Source organism: Streptopelia decaocto, assembly GCF_964273445.1.
Source record: "Streptopelia decaocto genome assembly, chromosome: Z".
Taxonomy (NCBI): domain Eukaryota; kingdom Metazoa; phylum Chordata; class Aves; order Columbiformes; family Columbidae; genus Streptopelia; species Streptopelia decaocto.
This window is the reverse complement of record NC_138657.1, coordinates 48748955-48768759: the sequence shown is the minus strand read 5'-3', so window position 1 is coordinate 48768759 and position 19805 is coordinate 48748955. Positions and strand designations below refer to the sequence as shown.

Below are 19805 nucleotides of genomic sequence, written 5' to 3'. Positions count from 1 at the left end.
AGGGGAGGTTAACAGAATAATTAGTTTTGTGCTCTTTAAATGCATTTAGAGCTGATGAAGTGGTTGAGGAGCTGGGGCTGACATGGTGTACTTGTGTGATTTGTCAAGGAATGCCGTTTGACCCGTCAGTAGATAGGATAATAAGTTTTGAAAGTTGTATTTTATTATTTAATGTACATATATAATTAATTACCATTTAAGTTTACAAATTTGAAGCTCAAAAGGCACAACTTCAGGCTTGTATCAGGAGTAGTGTGTCTGTCAGGACTAGGAAAGTGATTGTGCCACTGTACTCGGTGCTTGTGAGGCCCCGCCTTGAATACTGTGTTCAGTGTTGGGCCCCTCATTGTAAGAAGGACATTGAGGTACTAGAGAGAGTGCAGAGGAGGGTGACAAAGCTGGTGAGGGGCCTGGAGCACAAGTCTTATGAGAAGCGACTGAGGGAGCTGAGGCTGTTTAGCCTGAAGAAAAGGAGGCTGAGGGGAGACCTTATTGCTGTCTACAACTACCTGAAAGGTTGTAGTATGGAGGGTGTTGGTCTTTTCTCCCAAGTAGCAAATGATAGCACAAGAGGAAATGGCCTCAGGTTGTACCAGGGGAGGTTTAGATTGGATGTTAAGAAACATTTCTTCATTAAAGGGGTTGTCAGGCATTGGAAGAGGCTGCCAAGGACAGTGTTGGAGTCACCATCCCTGGAGGTGTTTAAAAGGTGTTTAGACGAGGTTCTTAGGGACATGGTTTGTTGCTAGAGTTAGGTTAGGTTAGATTATGGTTGGACTTGATGATCCTGAGGGTCTCTTCCAACTGAAATGATTCTATGTTTCTGTGATTGTAAGTAATTGTCACGTATTAGATGTTTCTCTTTTAAAATGTATCATTTTACTAAGAAAACTGGGATATAAATTCATTGTCTGCACCATTTCAAAAACAAACAAAATCACTACAAAAGCCAAACGAAAACCATACACCTGTTTTATTTATTTTTAACTTCTCATGGGAAGCAAAACCTCAGCAATATTCTGCTTTTTTTTCCTTTTCCCTTTTTTATTTTCAGGAAGCTGGTGCTGTGCAGGTTACCAAGTGAAACAGGAAGTGCTTTCTTGATTGCGCTTAATACTCTCTCCACCTGAGTTTTTGATACTATATCTTTAGTTTATGTCGCTGTTGACTCTTAATGAAGTTGGTAAGAATTTAATTTTAAATTTTTATGCCTCATGGCCAGCGAGTTCCAAAGTCTTTGAAAAGAGACTGGAAAAAAGGATGGAAGCTGGAATGCGATAGAGTTAGAATAATCATTTATGACTGATTTTTCTCAGAAAAGACCATTAAATTAAAGCTTGGAAATTTTACTTGAGTAAAGAATGCTCCAAGTAAGCTTAGAGGAAACCTGAACAGTGTTGATGGCTCCTTCAGTTTCTCTGCATTTTGTGACAGCTGTGGTACTCTCAGAAAGATGGCTTTCCAAAACTTTAAAGAGAAATTGAAGAGCTGTTAGGCATGTAATTAGCAAACTGAATATAAAAGAGGATGAGCTTCTATTGCATTTTACTTCTGATAAGTTTTTTTTTTTCCTGATCATGTCTGTGGGAGTCAGTCTTCTGTAGGCTAATTGATTTGAAAGGTTGTGAGGATAGTATTAATAGTATGCGGCTTAAAAGTACAATAATGACAGCAGGAGAGCTAAACCAGCAAAATATGATGGCCATGGATTTTATTATTAAATCTAAAGCATGGCAGATATTATATTTTGTTATTTCTGTGCTCCAGGGTAACTGAGCATGAGACTGAAGTACTACTAGCACTGTAACCATGAGAGATATTTACCTGGTAATGTTACACAGCCATCTTGTAGTGCCTGAAAGTAGCACAGCCACATTATCTACAAACTGCCTGCTACTGAGAAAATGAGGGCAACTCATAATAATTGAAGCAGTAGTAATGATTGAATTGGCTCACCCTGTTCCATTTTAAAACAAAAGAAGAGAACACCAAGGTATTCCTTCATTTATTATTTCAGCATTATAGTTCACAGTTTCCCTCTTATGCAGTAGTTTAAAAGCATGTGTGAGCTTCAGTTAACAGAACAGATCAGCAGAGCTTGTGTATTTGGGACATCAGCTATGGAGTTTCTAGTTAAAATTGGACTCATATTTATTAGCATCAGAGGATGGGCAAGTTTTCAGAAATCTCAAGTCTACTGTGTAGATTTACCTAGAGAGAACTTTAGGCCTGTCTTAGGTTCTTAGATGTACAGTTCAGCTGGTGACCATGGCAATTTGGCTCTTCTGGCAGGATATATGCTTACTATCAGCAGAGCTTCAGCGAATACCAAATGCTTCTCCTAGGGGTACTGGCCCTGCGTTTTCCAGATGGGCTTCCGCTGTGTAGAGGATGAGGTAATCCATTATTTCACTTCCGTTCAGCACAAGAGAGAGGTTTTCATTTAACAGGGATGGCTTCTTCCATGAAAGTTGTGGCAATTGCATCAGGTTGCATACTATGTAGCCATAGGGTGAGGGAAAGCAGAAACATAATATATTCAGCAGATACTTTTAAAGATTGCAGTAAGTCCAGTCAATTACAGAAGACTACCCCAAAGTAGCTATAAGATTTTACCCAGAGAAATACAGAAGTATATACAGAAACATTTTAGAGCTAAGATACAAAAAGTAAAAAGTTACAGCTAGGTAATCTCAAACCACTGCAACTGGCTTTGTATACATTTATTTTAAATTATGGAGAATGACTGAGAGTGGAAGAATGGCCATACTAGAATGTATCACAGGTCCATTTGCACAGCATGCCACCATCAGCCATGAACAGATGTATTGAGTGTATGTGTATATCTAAAGAAAGGATAAGCATATGCTGATACATCTTTCTTCAACTGCCTTTAGGTCAGGGTACTTTCTGAGTTGGCTGTGGCTTTGTCCCTTCAGTGGCAGTGCTTCCATATCATATTTTTTTTCTTTTCTCTCTTGGAGTACAAGATGGGGCTAAGCCAGAGGTTTATGTATTGGCATAATAATGTTGCCTGTTTAATTCTTTAATCCTTTCTTAGTAACACTTAATATCTGATCTGCATTTTTCAGAACTGCCAGGCATTAAACTACCATTTTCACAGAATTGTTTATTGTTAAGATCTTACTCCTGAATGTCACAGCATATTAACCTCAGACCCTGGGATTTTTCTCTGTGTTCTATATGGTTGTTTCTTCCTGAATGCATAATTTAATGTTTATCTATGTTTAACTTAATCCACTCATTCTTTTAAGGTCCTCTATAGCTGTAGTGGTTAAGATGGAGGATGCCAAAAGTAATCCTAACTCCATTTTTAATTTGTGTTTGTCCTCTAACATAAAACCAGCAAAAATAACATTCGTTCTCAAATGGTATAAGATGTATGGGCTTGTGCCTTTAAACTTTCAACACAGCTTTATGGAACTCTTGAATGTCGTTTTAATGCATGTGTGTAATGGACTTCTGTTAGTAGGAAACTCGTATTCAAACATTACTATAAAACAAACGTATGGTAACTTTGTGGCTTTTCTCCAGACTTCTCAGGTGGTTTTTGACCTTGAAACACTTGGTGTTTTCGCCTAAAAGGCAGAGAAATCTAATTTACTTGAATCAGCCATTTCTGTTTGGACAGGCATGTTTCTTTGAAAACAGGGAGTCTGGGACCTGACCTTGGCAATATGTCATGGAACATGAAAATGTTGCCACAAGTGGTAGTAGTTTAAAAACATCAGTTTCCTCTTTATTTTAATATTTCAGGCGTTGTTTCTAGAACATATGTTTGGCATATGTTTATTTCTTTCTTTATATCTTTCCATAGAAATTGGTATAAATGCTGGATATAAAAATGTAACATTGTAACATTGTTATTCTTTACTTGCTCTGCGTTCTGCCTGTTTTCAGAAGCCATTTGGATATGTTGTAACAAGCTAAAAGTCTTGAAGCAAATGGGGACATTCACCATTATAGGAAAATCATAGAGAGACTTGGAAGGAGTTTCAGAATTAGCTCACTGTTTTCCAGGCTGCTGCATATTCACTTTTAGAGTCTGACACTGCAGTATGGCACAGTCCACTGTCCACATTCAGTTTTGCAGACTAAATGTTTTTCTGAATCAGAACATTATTAATTTAGATGTGAATAATGGAAGGAAAGCTATGAGAAGTCTGTGTATGTGCACAGGTGTCTTTTGTAGGTGGAATCCTTTTGCAAGACACAGGATTTTTTTTTTTTTCTTAGTCCCACCACATTACTTTGTCATAAATTTTTAACTTATTGTTGTATTGAAAAACAGGTAATAGCACACCGAATAGCTTTGACATGTAGTGAAATTGCATACAGGTGAATAATAGTGTAAAAATTATCCTCATTCAAATCCTAATCCCCATCTGCAAACCTTTTCCTCAGTATCACAGAATCACAGAATGTTAGGGATTGGAAGGGACCTCGAAAGATCATCCAGTCCAATCCCCCTGCTGGAACAGGAACACCCAGATGAGGTTACACAGGAAGGTGTCCAGGCGGGTTTTGAATGTCTCCAGAGCAGGAGACTCCACAAGCTCCCTGGGCAGCCTGTTCCAGTGTTCTGTCACCCTCACTGAGAAGAAGTTTCTTCTCAAATTTAAGTGGAACCTCTTGTGTTCCAGTTTGAACCCATTACCCCTTGTCCTACCATTGGTTGTCCCCAAGAAGAGCCTGGCTCCATCCTCACCCTTTATATATCCTGAATACTACTGTTACTGCCTGGAGCGCGTTGCTAATTTTATTTCCAGAAATGGAAGAAAACTGGTGTTCATCATTAAATAAGTTCCGTGGTGCTGCCCCTGCTGCTCTATAATATCAGCTGTGTATGTAGGCCAAGACTGCAGCAGAATCTTTAAATAAACGACAAGAAGTTTATCTGTTTAGGTGGCCTTTCTCTGAGCAAATGGTCTTCTCTGGTGGTGGAACAGAACTTCTCTGCAGTGCCTCCCATCCAGCTGATGTGGGCTGGTAATGTCAGTTTCATGTAGGAATGATGTGTTTGGTTTTTGTGGGCTTTTTTGGTAGATTTTTGGTTGTTGTTTTGGTTGCGTTTTTTTTTGTTGTTGTTTTTGTTTTGGTTTTGTGTTTGTTTGTTGTTGTTTTTGTTTCAGCACGTTAACTGTTATGTACCAAAGTGGAAGTACATAAATGAGTATTTTACCCCCAGGATGGGGTTGTAAAAGTACGTATTCAACATATTTAGGTAACTAATTGGGTGATTAAAGTTGAGTACTGTATATACATGTGTAAGAAATTATATTGGAAAGTATTTTATTTGTTGTGGTTCACGCTCTGCTCCCAACAAATCAAATTATAGGTAGATTTAATTCTGCAACTTTTTGAAAATGCCTGCTTTCTCGGTAATTTCCTATTTTTGATTTGGGGTTTGAGGATTTTTGGTGAGGTTAACAAAGTTTAAGACACTACTCATGAAAAATCCAAGCCATTGTGAAAAATACAAACAGGATATGTAAAAGGACACTTGAAAATAAGTAAGTCATATCTAGCCAACTTTGTTAAACACCCCGAGGTCAGAAATCACCGGAAACTGTTTCCATCTGCTTATAAAAGCTAGTGAACAATGCAGCTCTTTGGACTGAAGTCACCAGCTAACTGTTTTGAAATAGCTTTGTGTAGTAGATTTTCATGCCTTAATTTATCCTTAGTAGAAACTGCCATAATGGGGAAAACTTTAACAACTTCTTTTGTTAATGGAAAAAAACATGTAATAATGGGGAGAAACTAAGGAATTGCACTTAGTCCCAAATTGAATTTCCACTAAAACTGATAATCAAAAAGAGGATGAGCTTCTCTTTAACACAAGCAACAAACAGTCTCTGGGGGTACTTGCTGCTTCCATGTTATTAACAAAACTGGTTTCATAGATTTCTGTTTAAATCAGTTACACCTGAGAAAAATTTGAAAAAAAAAAAAGCCAGTGGTACAACGCCGGAGAACTTCTGAAATTAGATCCAGACCTGGAAGTGAGATTGGTTTTGGTTCATTCATGGTGAAGGTCCTTAGAATAGGCCACTGAACAGTGAAATTAAAGGGTACTTAATTTAAAGGGTACTTAATTTTAGGCTCAAGGCCTGTCCATTGAGACAGCAGAATATGCCCAATTTATGCAGGATTAGCAACTGGAAAACGCCAGCACTAGAAGTGTGGCCGAAAGACAGACAGCAGGCCCGTGGAACAGTGTACTGATAGAGCGTATGAGAATAATTTCCATTTTGTCTTTAATCTGATTTCTAGGCCATGATCTTTTTAGTCTGAATATTTCAAAATATTTTTTCCAGTGCTTATTTTGATCAGTACCAATTCCTTCCCTTGCATCAACACTCCCCCTACTGCTTTAGATTTAGACTGTTGTTGGGTAACCTCTAACTATAACCTATTTAGAAGGGAATCTCTGTCTGAGTAGCTGGGGCTACAAGTAGGAGCTTTAAATTAACACAACCTGTCAACTGTTAAAGAGGAGTTTATCTATTGTTATTGACTTTTTATAATGCCACCATTTACTGGTAAGAGCTAATGTTTGACTAGGGAACAGTTATACTGTCTTGGATTACTGTAACATTACTTAGTACACTTGCACTTATGGACGGGCAAGTGCAGCATTAGATGGGCTAACCATGAACTTAATCTGGACCTGTCTTCAGAACTCACTTATGTAAATCTCGTCTACTGCAGTGATTGCTTACTGTCTCTCATGCGTGATCAACATATTAACTGTTACCAATAAGGATTACAAGGAGGATGCAGGTTGAGTTGTGCTCCAAGTCCCTAGCATTCTGCTGAGGATCCTGACTATATTTTTTAAGCTTGGAGAGCTTTGTTTGCAGGAATGATATGACTTTAAGCGGTTAATACTGGTAATATCGTCACTGTTAAGGAAATCCCTAATTTTTCTGAGTTATAGAATAATGTATGTGAGTAGCTATAATGACTTCAGTTACTCCATGTATAACTTTGAGCTTAATTCTTTGCTTCTGTTCATGCTTGATCATTCAGCATATTAGTTTCATGCCAAGCACTATTTGAGTTAAATTCTTTGGAGACAGTTTTTCTCTTACTCGTTTTAACAGATACATACAGTGCACTGAAGAATTTTAAATAATTTTGATTTAGATATTTTTTTTTTCAGACTTAAATTAGAAGTTCCTGATAAGGATAAGCTTGTCTAGGGTTTATTGTGTGTATACTTATAATTTTTTTGGTAATTAATCTATTATAAATATTGTATAAATTATAAATATTATATATTCTATTATAATATTTTATCAAATTGTTGAAACCCACTAACTTGACAGGAAAAGCAGTAACAGACTTCTCTGACTGGGGTGTGTATACTAGTGAATTGCTCCTCTTGAAAGTGATGAAAGGATTTTTAGAGTGTTTTAATCCAGGAGGGATCTGAACACTGTTCTTGTAACTGTAGCTTGCTTCTTTATTTTTAGAAACAGAGGGAGTTTAAAACAGAAAATTATGTCAGGTTTAATACACTGTGTCATAAGGGGAAGTTCTTAGTGTGCCTCTTGGGGTGCATCATGTGTTTGTGCAACGTATTTGTACAATCTTTCATAAATTGATGCATACTTTTGTTGTTCTCTCACTCTCTTCTGTCATGTAGCCGTCCTCAGAAGGTGTGTTTATGTCCATTCCTGCCAATACACCCGCTAAAGGTCTCCACCTGCTTGTATATAATTCAGCATCCAGCAGAGGTGAGTAAAGCTGTGGTAATTTTTTGAGTTCAGCTAAGAATCTTAATGCAGTAAATAGTATGCAAGATGAAACAGCTATGCTATTAACATCATGTAATGATTTTTCCTTTTAAACTAGATGACTCAAATGCCACTTCATCTGAGTTATTGTATCTTATATGCAGTTCTTCCGATGGTGCGAAATCACACCTTATTTCTGCAACTTTCATTCATTAAATATGTTTTATCTGAATAGTCCTGCTTGAATCTGAAGTCTTCTTGGCTTTGTACAAATTGCAAGAAGTAATCTTGACATGGTGTCCCAGGGAGGCACTCAGACTTGATCCAAGGAGGAATGTGTTTTGATTATAGCAGTTTTCTTTTATTGATATTAGTATTCTGTTATAAATATTAATTAAGCAATTCACCATAGTGATGACCTTAGCTGTTTAGCCAATGAAGAACAACAGTTTGACTTCAGAACAGTATGCTTTCATTTGCCTCATAGGAGAATTAATGTTGATGTTTTCTTGTTTGTTAACAAGGTAGTGTGGTGGTGGATCATAAGAGTTTTAGAAGTTGGACTACAGCTACACAGATCTGGATAGATGGTGGGTCTAGAAATTAGACTATGAAGCTCAGAAACCTGTAGTCTTCTGGTCTGGCTGTTTACTTAGCATTATACATTAGCTCAGTCAGTACATAGAGAGTCTTTGCCTGAAGGAGCTTAAGCAGAATGTAAAAGAGCAAGTTAGAGAAAAGTTTTCTCTCACAGAGAAACAAAACAGAAACTGTGACGTATTTGGTTCATTAAATGAGAAAGCTGTGGTTTTTAATTGGCTACTTATAATAAAAATGCAGGTTTGTGTTACTTCTTATTTCAAAAGTAGTTAAGTATATGCTTAAGTCACTTTCTGGATAAAAAGTTTAAAAAGGTGCCAGAGAACTTTGAACTGGCATTTGAATTGTGCTGAATTTCTTATTCATGGTGGAAGGTACTAGAAGAAGTTTGCAGATTCTTTTCAGATTTCATACACCATTCCAGCATCCTTCTGAAAGGCTATCTACACTTTTTATTAATTCAGAATCACAATAGCTGTCTGTTACAATGGGATGCAACTTTTCTGTTAGCCTGTGTCATGTAATGATAATTCACACAGTAAGATAGTTTTGGAAGACCACTGTTATTTGAAGACAATCCATCTGAGAGGAAAAATTTAACTATATGGCTTACGAGGGCACTTGCTTTATCAGAGATAAATCCAAACAGGTAGTGGGAAGCAAAGAATATCTTATAATAATCTTCGAAAGTATTTGTCTTAGATTATCACAGGTGATGCTTTTGATTCCAGAACAGTGGAGGCATAGCTGACAAAAGATAGATTCCCTTTGCCATAGCTGCTCATAGTCAAAATACAATCAATCTTGAAGGCAGATAAGCCTTCTGGACTCTGTCTCATCCTTCAGTCTGCCATGTCATTACAGATACACGCTAAGAGTCCATTTCAAAAGTATCTTATTAAACTAACCAGGTAGTGGATGTCTTTCCTTTGCTGCACCTCAGTGCAGACTATCATCTTCTCTGTGCTTCATTATTTACTGGCTTTGGCAGTTCACAGGGCAGTGAAGTAAGCCACCAGCTGTGGTCAAATGACGCTATTGAGACTTGTATTCAGGCGAGACAGTAATGTAGAAAGTTAGGAGCAACATTTCCTGTGCTCTGATTAATGTGACTGTGTCTCCACATGCTTACTATCCAGAGTCCATGCTGTCAGACAGACCTGTGCAGGTATAAGATACTGTGAAAGAGAGAGGAATCACTTATTGCAGGGCAGTGGATTCCAGGTGAGGAATCCTCCCATCCAGCTTCCATTCTGCATAATAGGTCCATGAATGAATTAGATTTTTATTTGTGAAGGTATCTGAAGAGAATTCAGCATTCCATATCAAGGGGATGCTTGTTTTCTGAATAGTGTTAGTGTACCATTGTTTGTAAAGAGTGATTTAAAAATTAAGTATAGACAAACCCAGCATCCCAAACCCAGAATCAGAACTAGTGGAATCGTGAAGTAGTTATATGCCTAACATAATATCTTATTTTTCTTTGCGTTGTAGATATGTGTATAAAAGTAAATAAAATAATTTTGTTATTTTTCCCTTCTCATGCCTGCTGTTATGATTCTTATGTCAGGTCAGTAGCATAACTAGGTGTACAAACTCCTGTGCACATTTGTCTTACCTTTGCATTTTATCATGCTTGGAGTTCTCCAGCAGAGTATAGGCCATTATGTACTTTTCAAACCCTGAGTTATAGGTATAACTCAGGACAGAACCCTTAAAGCATAGCAGAGGGTGTCTGTTTAGATATAAGTGTAAGAATTTTCAATGTTCAGCATCTGAGAAGAACAATTAGATGGTGTGTATTTAATAATTTTTTATTTTGATCTAATGCCAGTAATTAACTTTGACTTACTCATTATAATACTTCCTATGTATACTGTTCCTTATTGAAAAAAAAGAATCAAATGTAAGGGGAAAATTTTTGTTAATTGTCCTAATAATTCATAAATAAAATGGAGGAAACATATATCCACTGGCTTTAATAAATATTTTTGTTAGTTAGAACCATCCTGTTCATTGTAGATGTGTAATGCTATGCTAAATAAAAGTACCACTCTTTCCCTTCCCCTCACTATTCCCCCCAAAAAAGTGAAAGTAAAGTAAATTGCATTGGGTCTGGGGCAGAGTTAGCCATAGCAGCCCTCATAGTGCTGTGCTTTGTGGCTAGAACAGTGCTGATAACAGACCAGTGCTGAGCAGTGCTTGCACAGCATCAGGACTGTCCCTCCAAACCCCACCTCCAAAGGCCAGTAGCCTGGGGGTGGGCAGGAGATTGGGAGGAGACGTAGCCAGGAAAGCTGGTCCAAACTGATCAGAGGGATATTCCATACCATACTACACAGTAAAAGCTGGAGAGCGGAGCGCAGCATTTGTTGCTAGGGCATTTGTCTACTGGAGCAACTTCTACAGGTGCTTAGTCCCTGCTTCCTGGAAAGTGTCTGGACGTTGTCTTCTGGTGGGAAGTAGAGAGTAAAATCTTTTTCCTTTGCTTCCACACATGGCCTTTACTGTTCTGTGTTAAACTGCCTTTATCTTGACCCGCATGTTCATTTTCATCTTATTTTCTCACCACTATCCTGCTGAGGAGGGGAGTGATAGAGCAGTTTGGTGGGCAACTAGAGGTCAGCCAAGGTCAACCCACCACATGAATGCTCCAGTCCTATTCCTATTTACATACTTCAATGGTCAAATAATGAATAAACAAAGAGTTTACAATGATACTAGAACACTGAGATGAAGAAAGGTGAGAGTAACTGCTTGCTTTCAAACCACTAAATGGAAAATAGTCAATATGATAATAAATAGATTATCTATATTCTAGTTAAATACAAATGTTTTTTAATGAAGACCAATATAAACAAATGAAATAATTTTTTATATTAGTTTGACTTAGCTGTTCTTAAAGATCTGCTCTCAAACAATTCCTTTCAGCTTTAAATTTTATACTTTATTTTCCTGTAAACATGGATTGTTTGTTAGATTGGAAAATTCTAACTTTTTCCCTGTTGCTAAGAGGCTGCATTTGACATGAAAGGCAATTCTGAACTAGTGATGTATGATTAGAGGAAACAGTTGAGTGACTTGCCCTTGATCAATGATAGCTCTTTTGGATTTACTTATCAGCAATAAAGAACTGATTTTCTTCCAGTTCCTTTATTGCCACTTCTTACATTCTTATGAGGAAGGGAGTCTTCTGACTAGCGGATTGGAGTGGTATTTAATTATGATGAGATAAAGACAAATAAACCCACGCCACCAATGATTCCTTATTCTGGTTTGTGGAGACAGAAGAAATCAATGGTAGTTTGATTTATATTTCTCCCTCCCCTTGCTAGCACTTAATTTCCTGGGAACTTAGATCTTCATCTATCCATGAGAGACATCATACTGCTGCTGCTGCCGTGCAAAGTGGTGGTGGGTGTGTGGCAGGACAACTTACTCCTTCAACTCCGTGATGTTTTATTTATAGACCATCAGTAGATATGGATCACACAAAGCAAAATTAATAAAGGTTTTAGGCAACAGTGATAAAAATCTTCACATAACTAATTTAACAGACAAGAAGTATTGCAAATTTATCAGCAGCTTGGTGGTGAGACAAGGTGAAAGCCAGACGCAGCGACACTTTGATACTTGTGGAAGGTAACAGCCGTCCAGAGAGAACTGAGAGAGCTAGTCAAGGCCTTATGTGTTCACAAATACTGAATTGTTGATATACAGCTTATAAATCAAAAGATGGACCAAAATGCCACAAGGTTTTCATTAGTTAATCCTGTGGTTTAGGGACGGATCTTTGGATTTTCATTGTTTGAATCGTGAGACATTCAGGTTGAGAATAAAAACTCATTTCTCACTGAGTTTAGGGCTTTTGTAATCCTCACCTGACCTCTAGTGTCTTGCCTCATGCTAGGTTCAGCTAATTACCTTCTTTTCTTCCTCTTGTGGCAAATAAACTGAAATTTTCACTTGTTTTTTGGTGTTGACTTCTTGTCTTCATTAAATGCAAGATAAACCTATGCTCCCTCTTCCTTGATCAGAATACAAAAGTTGCCATCCTAAATATTCAAGCTCAGTTTGCAATTCTTCTCGTCTAGACAAAAAATACTGTTTTTCCAGCTGTGTTAAATAAAGCATGGAACAAGCAATTGCTCTGTTTGATAAGTAGATGGTTTGTTTCAGCTGGGAGTACTTCCCTCATCCTCTGCTTTCTGAAGCCCTGGTCCAATACAGCTCGTTCCCCACCCAGGCATGGCAGTCACCTTCCTCACCTGTGGCACAAAGATGTAGGCAGACACCTGGTCAGCACAGCCTGAATGGCATGAGGTGGAGTACTTGTGGCTGTGCTGGCACCATTTTCCTCGTTACTGTGAAGTGACTGTGGTGTGGAGTTGTTTGTATTTCATACTGTTCTGATACACCCAGTGCTTTCATTTTTAGCACCTGTTTGTGGAAATTGAGCCCACCCCTCATTTTCCAATATGGAGACATTATGTCCCCAACCTTTTACGTTAATGCAAATGCTGTTTTTTGCCCATTGTTTATTATTCTGTGAAGTTTTGTAGTTGCTTTTGTAGCCTGGTTCAAACTTATGCTGATGATCAGAGGTTAGTTAAAACTAAGTGTAATAGTGTCGATCAAAACTGTACAATTTGAATGCATCAAAATTGGGTATTTTTTTCTTGTAGTTCTTTTTTTCAAGTTATTTTTTTAAGATTTTCTTCTGTATGTATAGTCAGAAGAACTTGAAAGTAACTGGAAACGTTAAGAATTCATAGAGGCCCTCTTTGATTTTATTCAAAAGTAACCTTTCTTTTTTACAGGAAAGTCGAGTGTTAAGGACGGTACCTTTGCTAGCAGCTTGTCTTCCTCCAGACAAATGTAAAATTTTGGTTGGTCGACGTTTCAGTGAAGAGAGGTGAGCAGGATTGTCTATGAATTTTCTGGTCCTCTGTAAATTATGGAGATATTTCTTTCAGTGTCTTTGTTAATAGCTAACAGTATTCTCAATTCTTATTTCAGGTGTGCACTTTCAATTTTGGTATAAGCTTCTGATTTCCAGTAAAGATAAATTACGTATAACATTCAGAAACATTTGATATCTCTTCCTCTAGATCGTAGCTTTTACTATCTCAGTTTTGGGCTCTTGGAAAGTTCAGGTGGTTACTGTGCAACTCTTAGAAAGCTTTTTGCGGTTCTTTTCTTATCTGTTACTAAGTTTGTCTTGCTGTTCTCTATCATTCTTTTTGTATTTGCTTTGTTTGATAAACCATTTTGTGTTACTGAAACTTAAGTAATAGTTTTCACCTGAGTGTGGGAGAAGCTGAGAAGAGAATCCAGTGCTGAAAACTTTTATATAATGTATTTTTTCAAATCCTTTCTTCCTTATCTTAAAATTAATTATAAGAAAGCATAGCTTTTAGATTTTTAATTATTTTTTATTATTCTGATACCTTGGACAACACTGGTCTCACACTTCACGTGTTTAATCTTTATTAGATGAAGCTAAGTCTTGGAAACCAGTTCTTGGTAAAAATGCAGATGAAATTTAACTACATACATTTTCAGTAAAATCAAATAAAATAATAAGTGCTTATAAAGGAAATTAATTCTAAAATTGAGTTTAATCTTTAGAGAAAACTTTTGGTAGACTTCAATGAACAGAAGTGTTGGAAGGTGACTCAGAATGGTGCTCCCCCAACTTTTTGCTGCCTGTATGGTAGCTAGAGCACTTTAGAAATACATTGCTTTTCTATTAGTCTTCTGTGATAATAACTGTAATAATCTAAACTGTTCCAAGCTAAAGGGAAGTCGTACTGTCTTCCCATTAAACCTGGAAGTGAATCAGCTTTTCATACTGATGTGCACAGGGTGGAACACTGTCAATACAGTCTGCTTCTATTAAATCTTCTTAGAGTGTTTTTTCAGAAGTGATGATTACAGTATTAAAGCTTTTACAAGTTCGAATCCAGAGGTAGTTCTTTAACCTAAAGGATCCTTTCTAGGTCAAAACAAGTTGTAGAACATCTCAGCACCAAAATAGTTTAAACAGGTTCTTAAATACCTATTTCCTATAAGGTTTTTTGCCACAAAACATACTGGAAGTGGTGAAAGAAATCAAAGTTTTTCTTAGGTTAATTTGAGTTTGGTGATCTAACTAACTGGATGCAGGACTAAAAGTAATTAGGTAGTAATCCTGACTTTACTTCAAAGTATCTGCAATACGCCTGCATTGTACTGTAGATATAAGCAAGACTGCAGAAATTGGGAGTGCTCAGTCATGGAGTTCATTCCCACCTTCCTGGGAGGAGGAGGGATGAGAAGGTGAGAAAAGTTATTTTCCAGCTGTGCAATGTGTTACTTTTTTTTTTTTTTCTTAGTTATGAATGCATCCTGCCAGTGTTCTAATCCATACTCCTTATTTTTAACTAGCAGTACTTGAACATCTGGTTAGAGGATCATGTCGGTGCTATTTTGGATTTCTAGCATGCTATCAGGCCATAAACTTGGTAGGTATGTTCAGAGAGTTCAGAGTAATCATCTAGAATGACTTAAATTCCTTCTGTATTGTGTCATGTTCTAGGAGCAGACATGTGCAGACAGGGGTAGAAACATCTCCGTGTTTACTGTAAATGGCAGGGGTGGGGGCTGTACTGGTCCCTGCCCTCCTCTTAGGGTTAAAATCTCTGCCAATGGGACTTCTAAAGCCTCATAAATTGCAGTGGTGCAGCTCATGTTTTATGGCATATTAAACAGGGCTTGGGGTTTTTCTCATGTTCTTAAAAGCCGTGCTGTCTGTAAGCAATTTGGTAGCTGCTGTACAAGCAACTTAATTAACCTTGCCCCATGTTGGGAGAAGACTTCTGTCTTTCTTGGAAGAAAAACATCATTAAAGAGTGCCTTCTGATACACTTTTAAACTATCATTGTTTTGCAGCACATTAAGGCCATACCTTTGTTTTGTTGCAGTTGTGTGATGTTATTTACATCTTTTGCAGCTTGAACTGGAAGTGCATGGGTTGAAAAGGAATAGAAACAGTATCACTTTAAATGTGTGTTCACACTAATCTTGCATGTGAACAGTGGCTGCTGTAGGGGTAGTGTGGTGTGCCTGTTCTTTTTCTTCATACATATAGAAGCCCCACCATGCAGTAGACCTGTGAAAGTGATATTTTGGATAGTTACCCATACATTTGTAAATTTTCAGGATAGAATGGTAGTGGGCATATTTGTATTTTCACAGAATCCAGTAGCTCTTGGCAACAGCTTTGAAAACTTAAAACACTTCAGGGTAGCCGTAAAGATGAGGAGTGATTAATCCAATTGTTTCTAAGTGTTAATCTGTGGTTTTTTTTTTTTTCCTATTCTATCATTTTTTCCTGCAATCTGGCATTTTGCTTCTGCTGGGAGTATGTAATGTTTAGGTGGTGACTGGACTTACCAGATAGCATTACTGAATTAAAAGACTGGTTCTGTTGGTTGTATCTGAGGATTTTTTCCAAGTGTTCAAAGACCTTAACTTCTGAAGATTTTGTATCAATTATATTATTGATAGACATTAGGGTTAATCTTTATACTGAAATGATTAAGCTAAAAGTTAACAGTTTGGCATGAGTACTTATCAAGCGATTTTTTTTTTAAAATAGCACCTTTACAAGTTGTTAATATTTTCCACTCACTTATTTTTATAGATTTACAATGAACCCAGTATCATAGTACCATGGCAGACAAGAATATGGGAGGGTTGAGATAGCCTCACAGCCAGATAAGAGAATGAATTTTATGTAAAAGTGTAAACCACTTCTTTTTGTGTCTGACATACCTGATCAGTTTAAATGGTGAGTCTGTTAAATATAGACACCTTTCAGACATTGACTAGGATACCATAAGCAAGCAGAAGGCTCATATCACTTTTACTGAAATTTTCCAAACTTTAACACAAAGCAGGCTTCCTTACTTGTACAAGGTCAGGCTGATTCCATGGTAACTGGAGTTTTGACTTCTGACTTTGTGAAGTGACCAAGTAAGACACAGCAAACACTGAAAAATTGGATAGTAAGGATCAGCCAGACCTACCGAAACAATGTAGTAGGACTCAGGTTAATTTCTAGTTTGCCAGTAGTTTCAGTTATTTATATTAATTTCTGTTATAAGGCTGTTGTTTTTGTGGTGTTGGTGCTGCAAAACATAGGAGTATATAGAATGTTTATAACCTTGATAAAATATGTTTTATAAGTAAATTTTCTCTAGAGACTCATTTAACAGCCCATACCTTAGATATTTTGAACCTTCTAGAAAGGAAATTGGGAAAATTAGTTTATATTGATATCTCAGAATATTTTTATCCTGTATTTGTAAAAAAAAAAAAGGGATTTTTAATTATTTGTAATAATTGTCATGCTTGTAACTTAATTGCCTTCATTGGGAATGGTAGGAAGATGTTTATATGCATTTTTAAACTGTTGTATCCATTTTATTTTGTCTCTCACTTAGAAACACTGCTTTTCTTGTGACTATAGTTTCTGTTTGCTTTGTCTTTTTTTTTTTTTTTTTTTAGTAGTGTTTTCTGTACTGACAACTTGTGCCATTCATGTTCCTCCTTTTCTGCCTGGCAGCATTCAAATGTGCATAACTTAGGCATTATTTCCTTTCCCTTTTCCCCTGCCTTCTTTTGTATGTTCACATGCTACAAATTACAGATGCCTTGTATCTTTTTGCCATTCTTTCCTTTTGTCTTCTAGCAGCACAAAACCAGATAGCATTTCCTGTTTTTTTTCCCTCTTACAGAGTTATTGCCTCTGATAAATTTGCAAATTCCTTACTGTTTTTGTTAGCTACCACCTATTCAAGCCCTTCATGTTTGACTTAAGTTTTCTACGTCTTCCTTAGTTGATGACATCTCAAATTTACTAGCACTAGTTAGAATAGCTTCTTGTTCATAGTTCTTATTAAAAAACTATTTTTATTAGATCACTACCTCTGGTTCACAGTGCTTCTGCTTATCAAAGGTATATGTAATTCTTCAAATGTAATGTCCTCTTAGATTTCTGAAGACTCTCACCTCCATCCAAGTGTTGTTCAGCAGTTTCCTCCTTTCTGCTCTTTCACAGCTCTCAAGAGGTTTGCAGTTTATCAATGTTCATTGTCAAGATTATCAGCCCCAAAACTGCTTCCTGTTCTCCATTGGTATGACTGACCTTCTTGTCCATGACAGAACTTACTTTCTCTGCTCACCTTATTCTCTCCTTCCCAAGTTCTGCTATCTTTGCAGCTAAGTAATTATAATTTTTCAGTTTAAGTTAACGCAGCTTATTTTGCAACCTGCACTGCCACCATCTTTGACTTAAATTCTTGAAACATGCAGATTTTTCTCTACCTCTTTTGCTGTCTTTCCTCAATACTGATGATTTTTATAGAATAATATTGACAGAGGTAGTAGTATGGTTTTTGTTCTTGCTTTGTTGTCTTTTCCTCATTCTGCTCTGCACTGGCGAAAGATGGTATTTTTCACATCTCCTCCTTTAGCTTAAACATTTTCATCCAGTGATGCTGTATATTCGGATTTCTTTTGGCCTAGTCTCATCTCTATTACCTATTTTTCAAAACTTTGTTTTAATCTTCGGATACCTTCTATCTTTTGATATTCCTGCATTGTTTAGTTTCTGTCCCTCTGTCATCATTTTGGCTTCAGAATGTTGTTCGTCTCTGGTTCAGTTTTGTTTATCTGTTTCATAGAAGCCCACTTCTTTTATCTACATTTGTTTTTTACTGATTATCTACAGACATTTGGTCATATTTTACCCAAATGCTGAAAACTTGCCAAGCTGTGCTCTTTTGGAATAGGAGAGGTCCTAATTCTCTGATATGTTCTGGTGACTGTTAAGTTTGAGTGTACAGTTTGTTTCTTTCACCTCTTTCAAATATTATAGTATGCTTTCCTTTGGTCTTGACAAACATAAATCATTTCCCATGAAAGTCCATCTGAAATCCTGCTGAACAACTTTTCTCAGCTTATTGAACTGCATTATCCTGTTTGACAAGTCGGGATGTTACCCCTTGTTGTCAGACTGAAAAGAAGTATGTCGTTTTCAGAGATGTTATTTGCCTGATTTCCTGTTAACCCATTCACTCTTGAAATGTGTACTTTTATCTCCTGTTTCTTTTTGATTATTGACTGAATTTGTTCCATGTGTCTGTTAGGCTTGATTTATTGTGCTGGAAATATTTGTAGAGGTAATTAGTCCCTTTTTTCTGTTCTAAAAAAACCTCAATTTGCCCTAGATTTTAATATGTGCATACAGAATCATAAGTCAGGTCCCCAATATACTGAAAATACTTGAGGCTTGTGCTCTCCATTGCTACAGTTACAGGTTTTTTATTCCTTTACTTAGTCTGTTTTACATCTGGTTTGTTAATTCCTTGATAGGGATTAGATGATCAATTTAATTTTGTTTTTACAATTTCTCAGTGAACTGATGTTTGGTTGCAGTGCTTGAATAATGCAAATTAATGTATTAGAATTTGTACCTGCAACTTGCATAGGCAGTTGCAGAATTATGTACATAGTTGTTATGCTAATGTAGCAGGTAGTATTTTTAGCATATCACATGCTTGAGGCTTTCTTAGGACATTAGTGTGTGATTACATATGCAGGAGCAGATATAACCCAAATCAAATTTGGTCATGATCTTGTTGGCACAGGAACACTAAATGTCTATCCTTTTCTTCCTCCTCCTACTCCACCAGATAAATATGTTCTTTTACATGTAATTATTTAATAATGAATTATAGTCAAGAGTAGACACTTGGAAAATATTTCACTTCACTTTTTGTTAAATACCCTGTAAGAAAGAGCTGACTTTAGCATTAGATGTTTCTTCTTTGGGCATTGCCAGCTGTAAATTTAGTTCTATGTAACCCCTTTTGACAGAGTCCAATTCTTGTGTGTTAGGTTTTCACTGAGAGTACTCCAGGAGAAAAAGATTACTGAACTCCCAGTGGCTTGTGAAGGTTGCATGGTAGCAGCGATTAAGGTGGTAAAGGGGAACCAAGATACCCATTTGGTCAAGATACGGGCATGCTTGTAAAGAAGAGCAAATCCAAAACTCTACTCCATGAAATATTTACATTCAACAATAAGTTTGCTTTAGATGATCTGAATTTCAAGCCTGTACTGAAAATGCGATGTTATTGATAGTACACATGATGCAGTGAGCAGGGGCAATTAAAAAATGCAGGGGATGACAGAGGGTTAGCTAGGGCATCTGTTGTCTCAGAATGTCTAGGTAACTGTTCTTTCCTGAATGCATATTTAGGGTGTAACTTATATTGCTGAATGTAAAGTGTGTAGCATGGTTTTCTGAAACTGCATTTACATTTGCAGGATGTCTGTTAAGGTACTCTTATAGAGATGACACTTCAGAAAAGGGGAAAAAATTAACAA

At 36.9% G+C, this 19805-nt stretch overlaps 1 protein-coding gene across 1 annotated transcript in view; it reads left to right on the top strand.

The window, feature by feature from the left end:
- Positions 1–19805, top strand: part of DTWD2 (DTW domain containing 2) — a 92164-nt gene that overhangs the window by 21242 nt on the left and 51117 nt on the right. Inside the window, exons 2-3 of the mRNA XM_082075597.1 lie at positions 7676–7766; positions 13187–13281. Of these exons, the coding sequence (XP_081931723.1) occupies positions 7676–7766; positions 13187–13281 (186 nt within the window). The remainder of the gene's footprint in view (positions 1–7675; positions 7767–13186; positions 13282–19805) is intronic.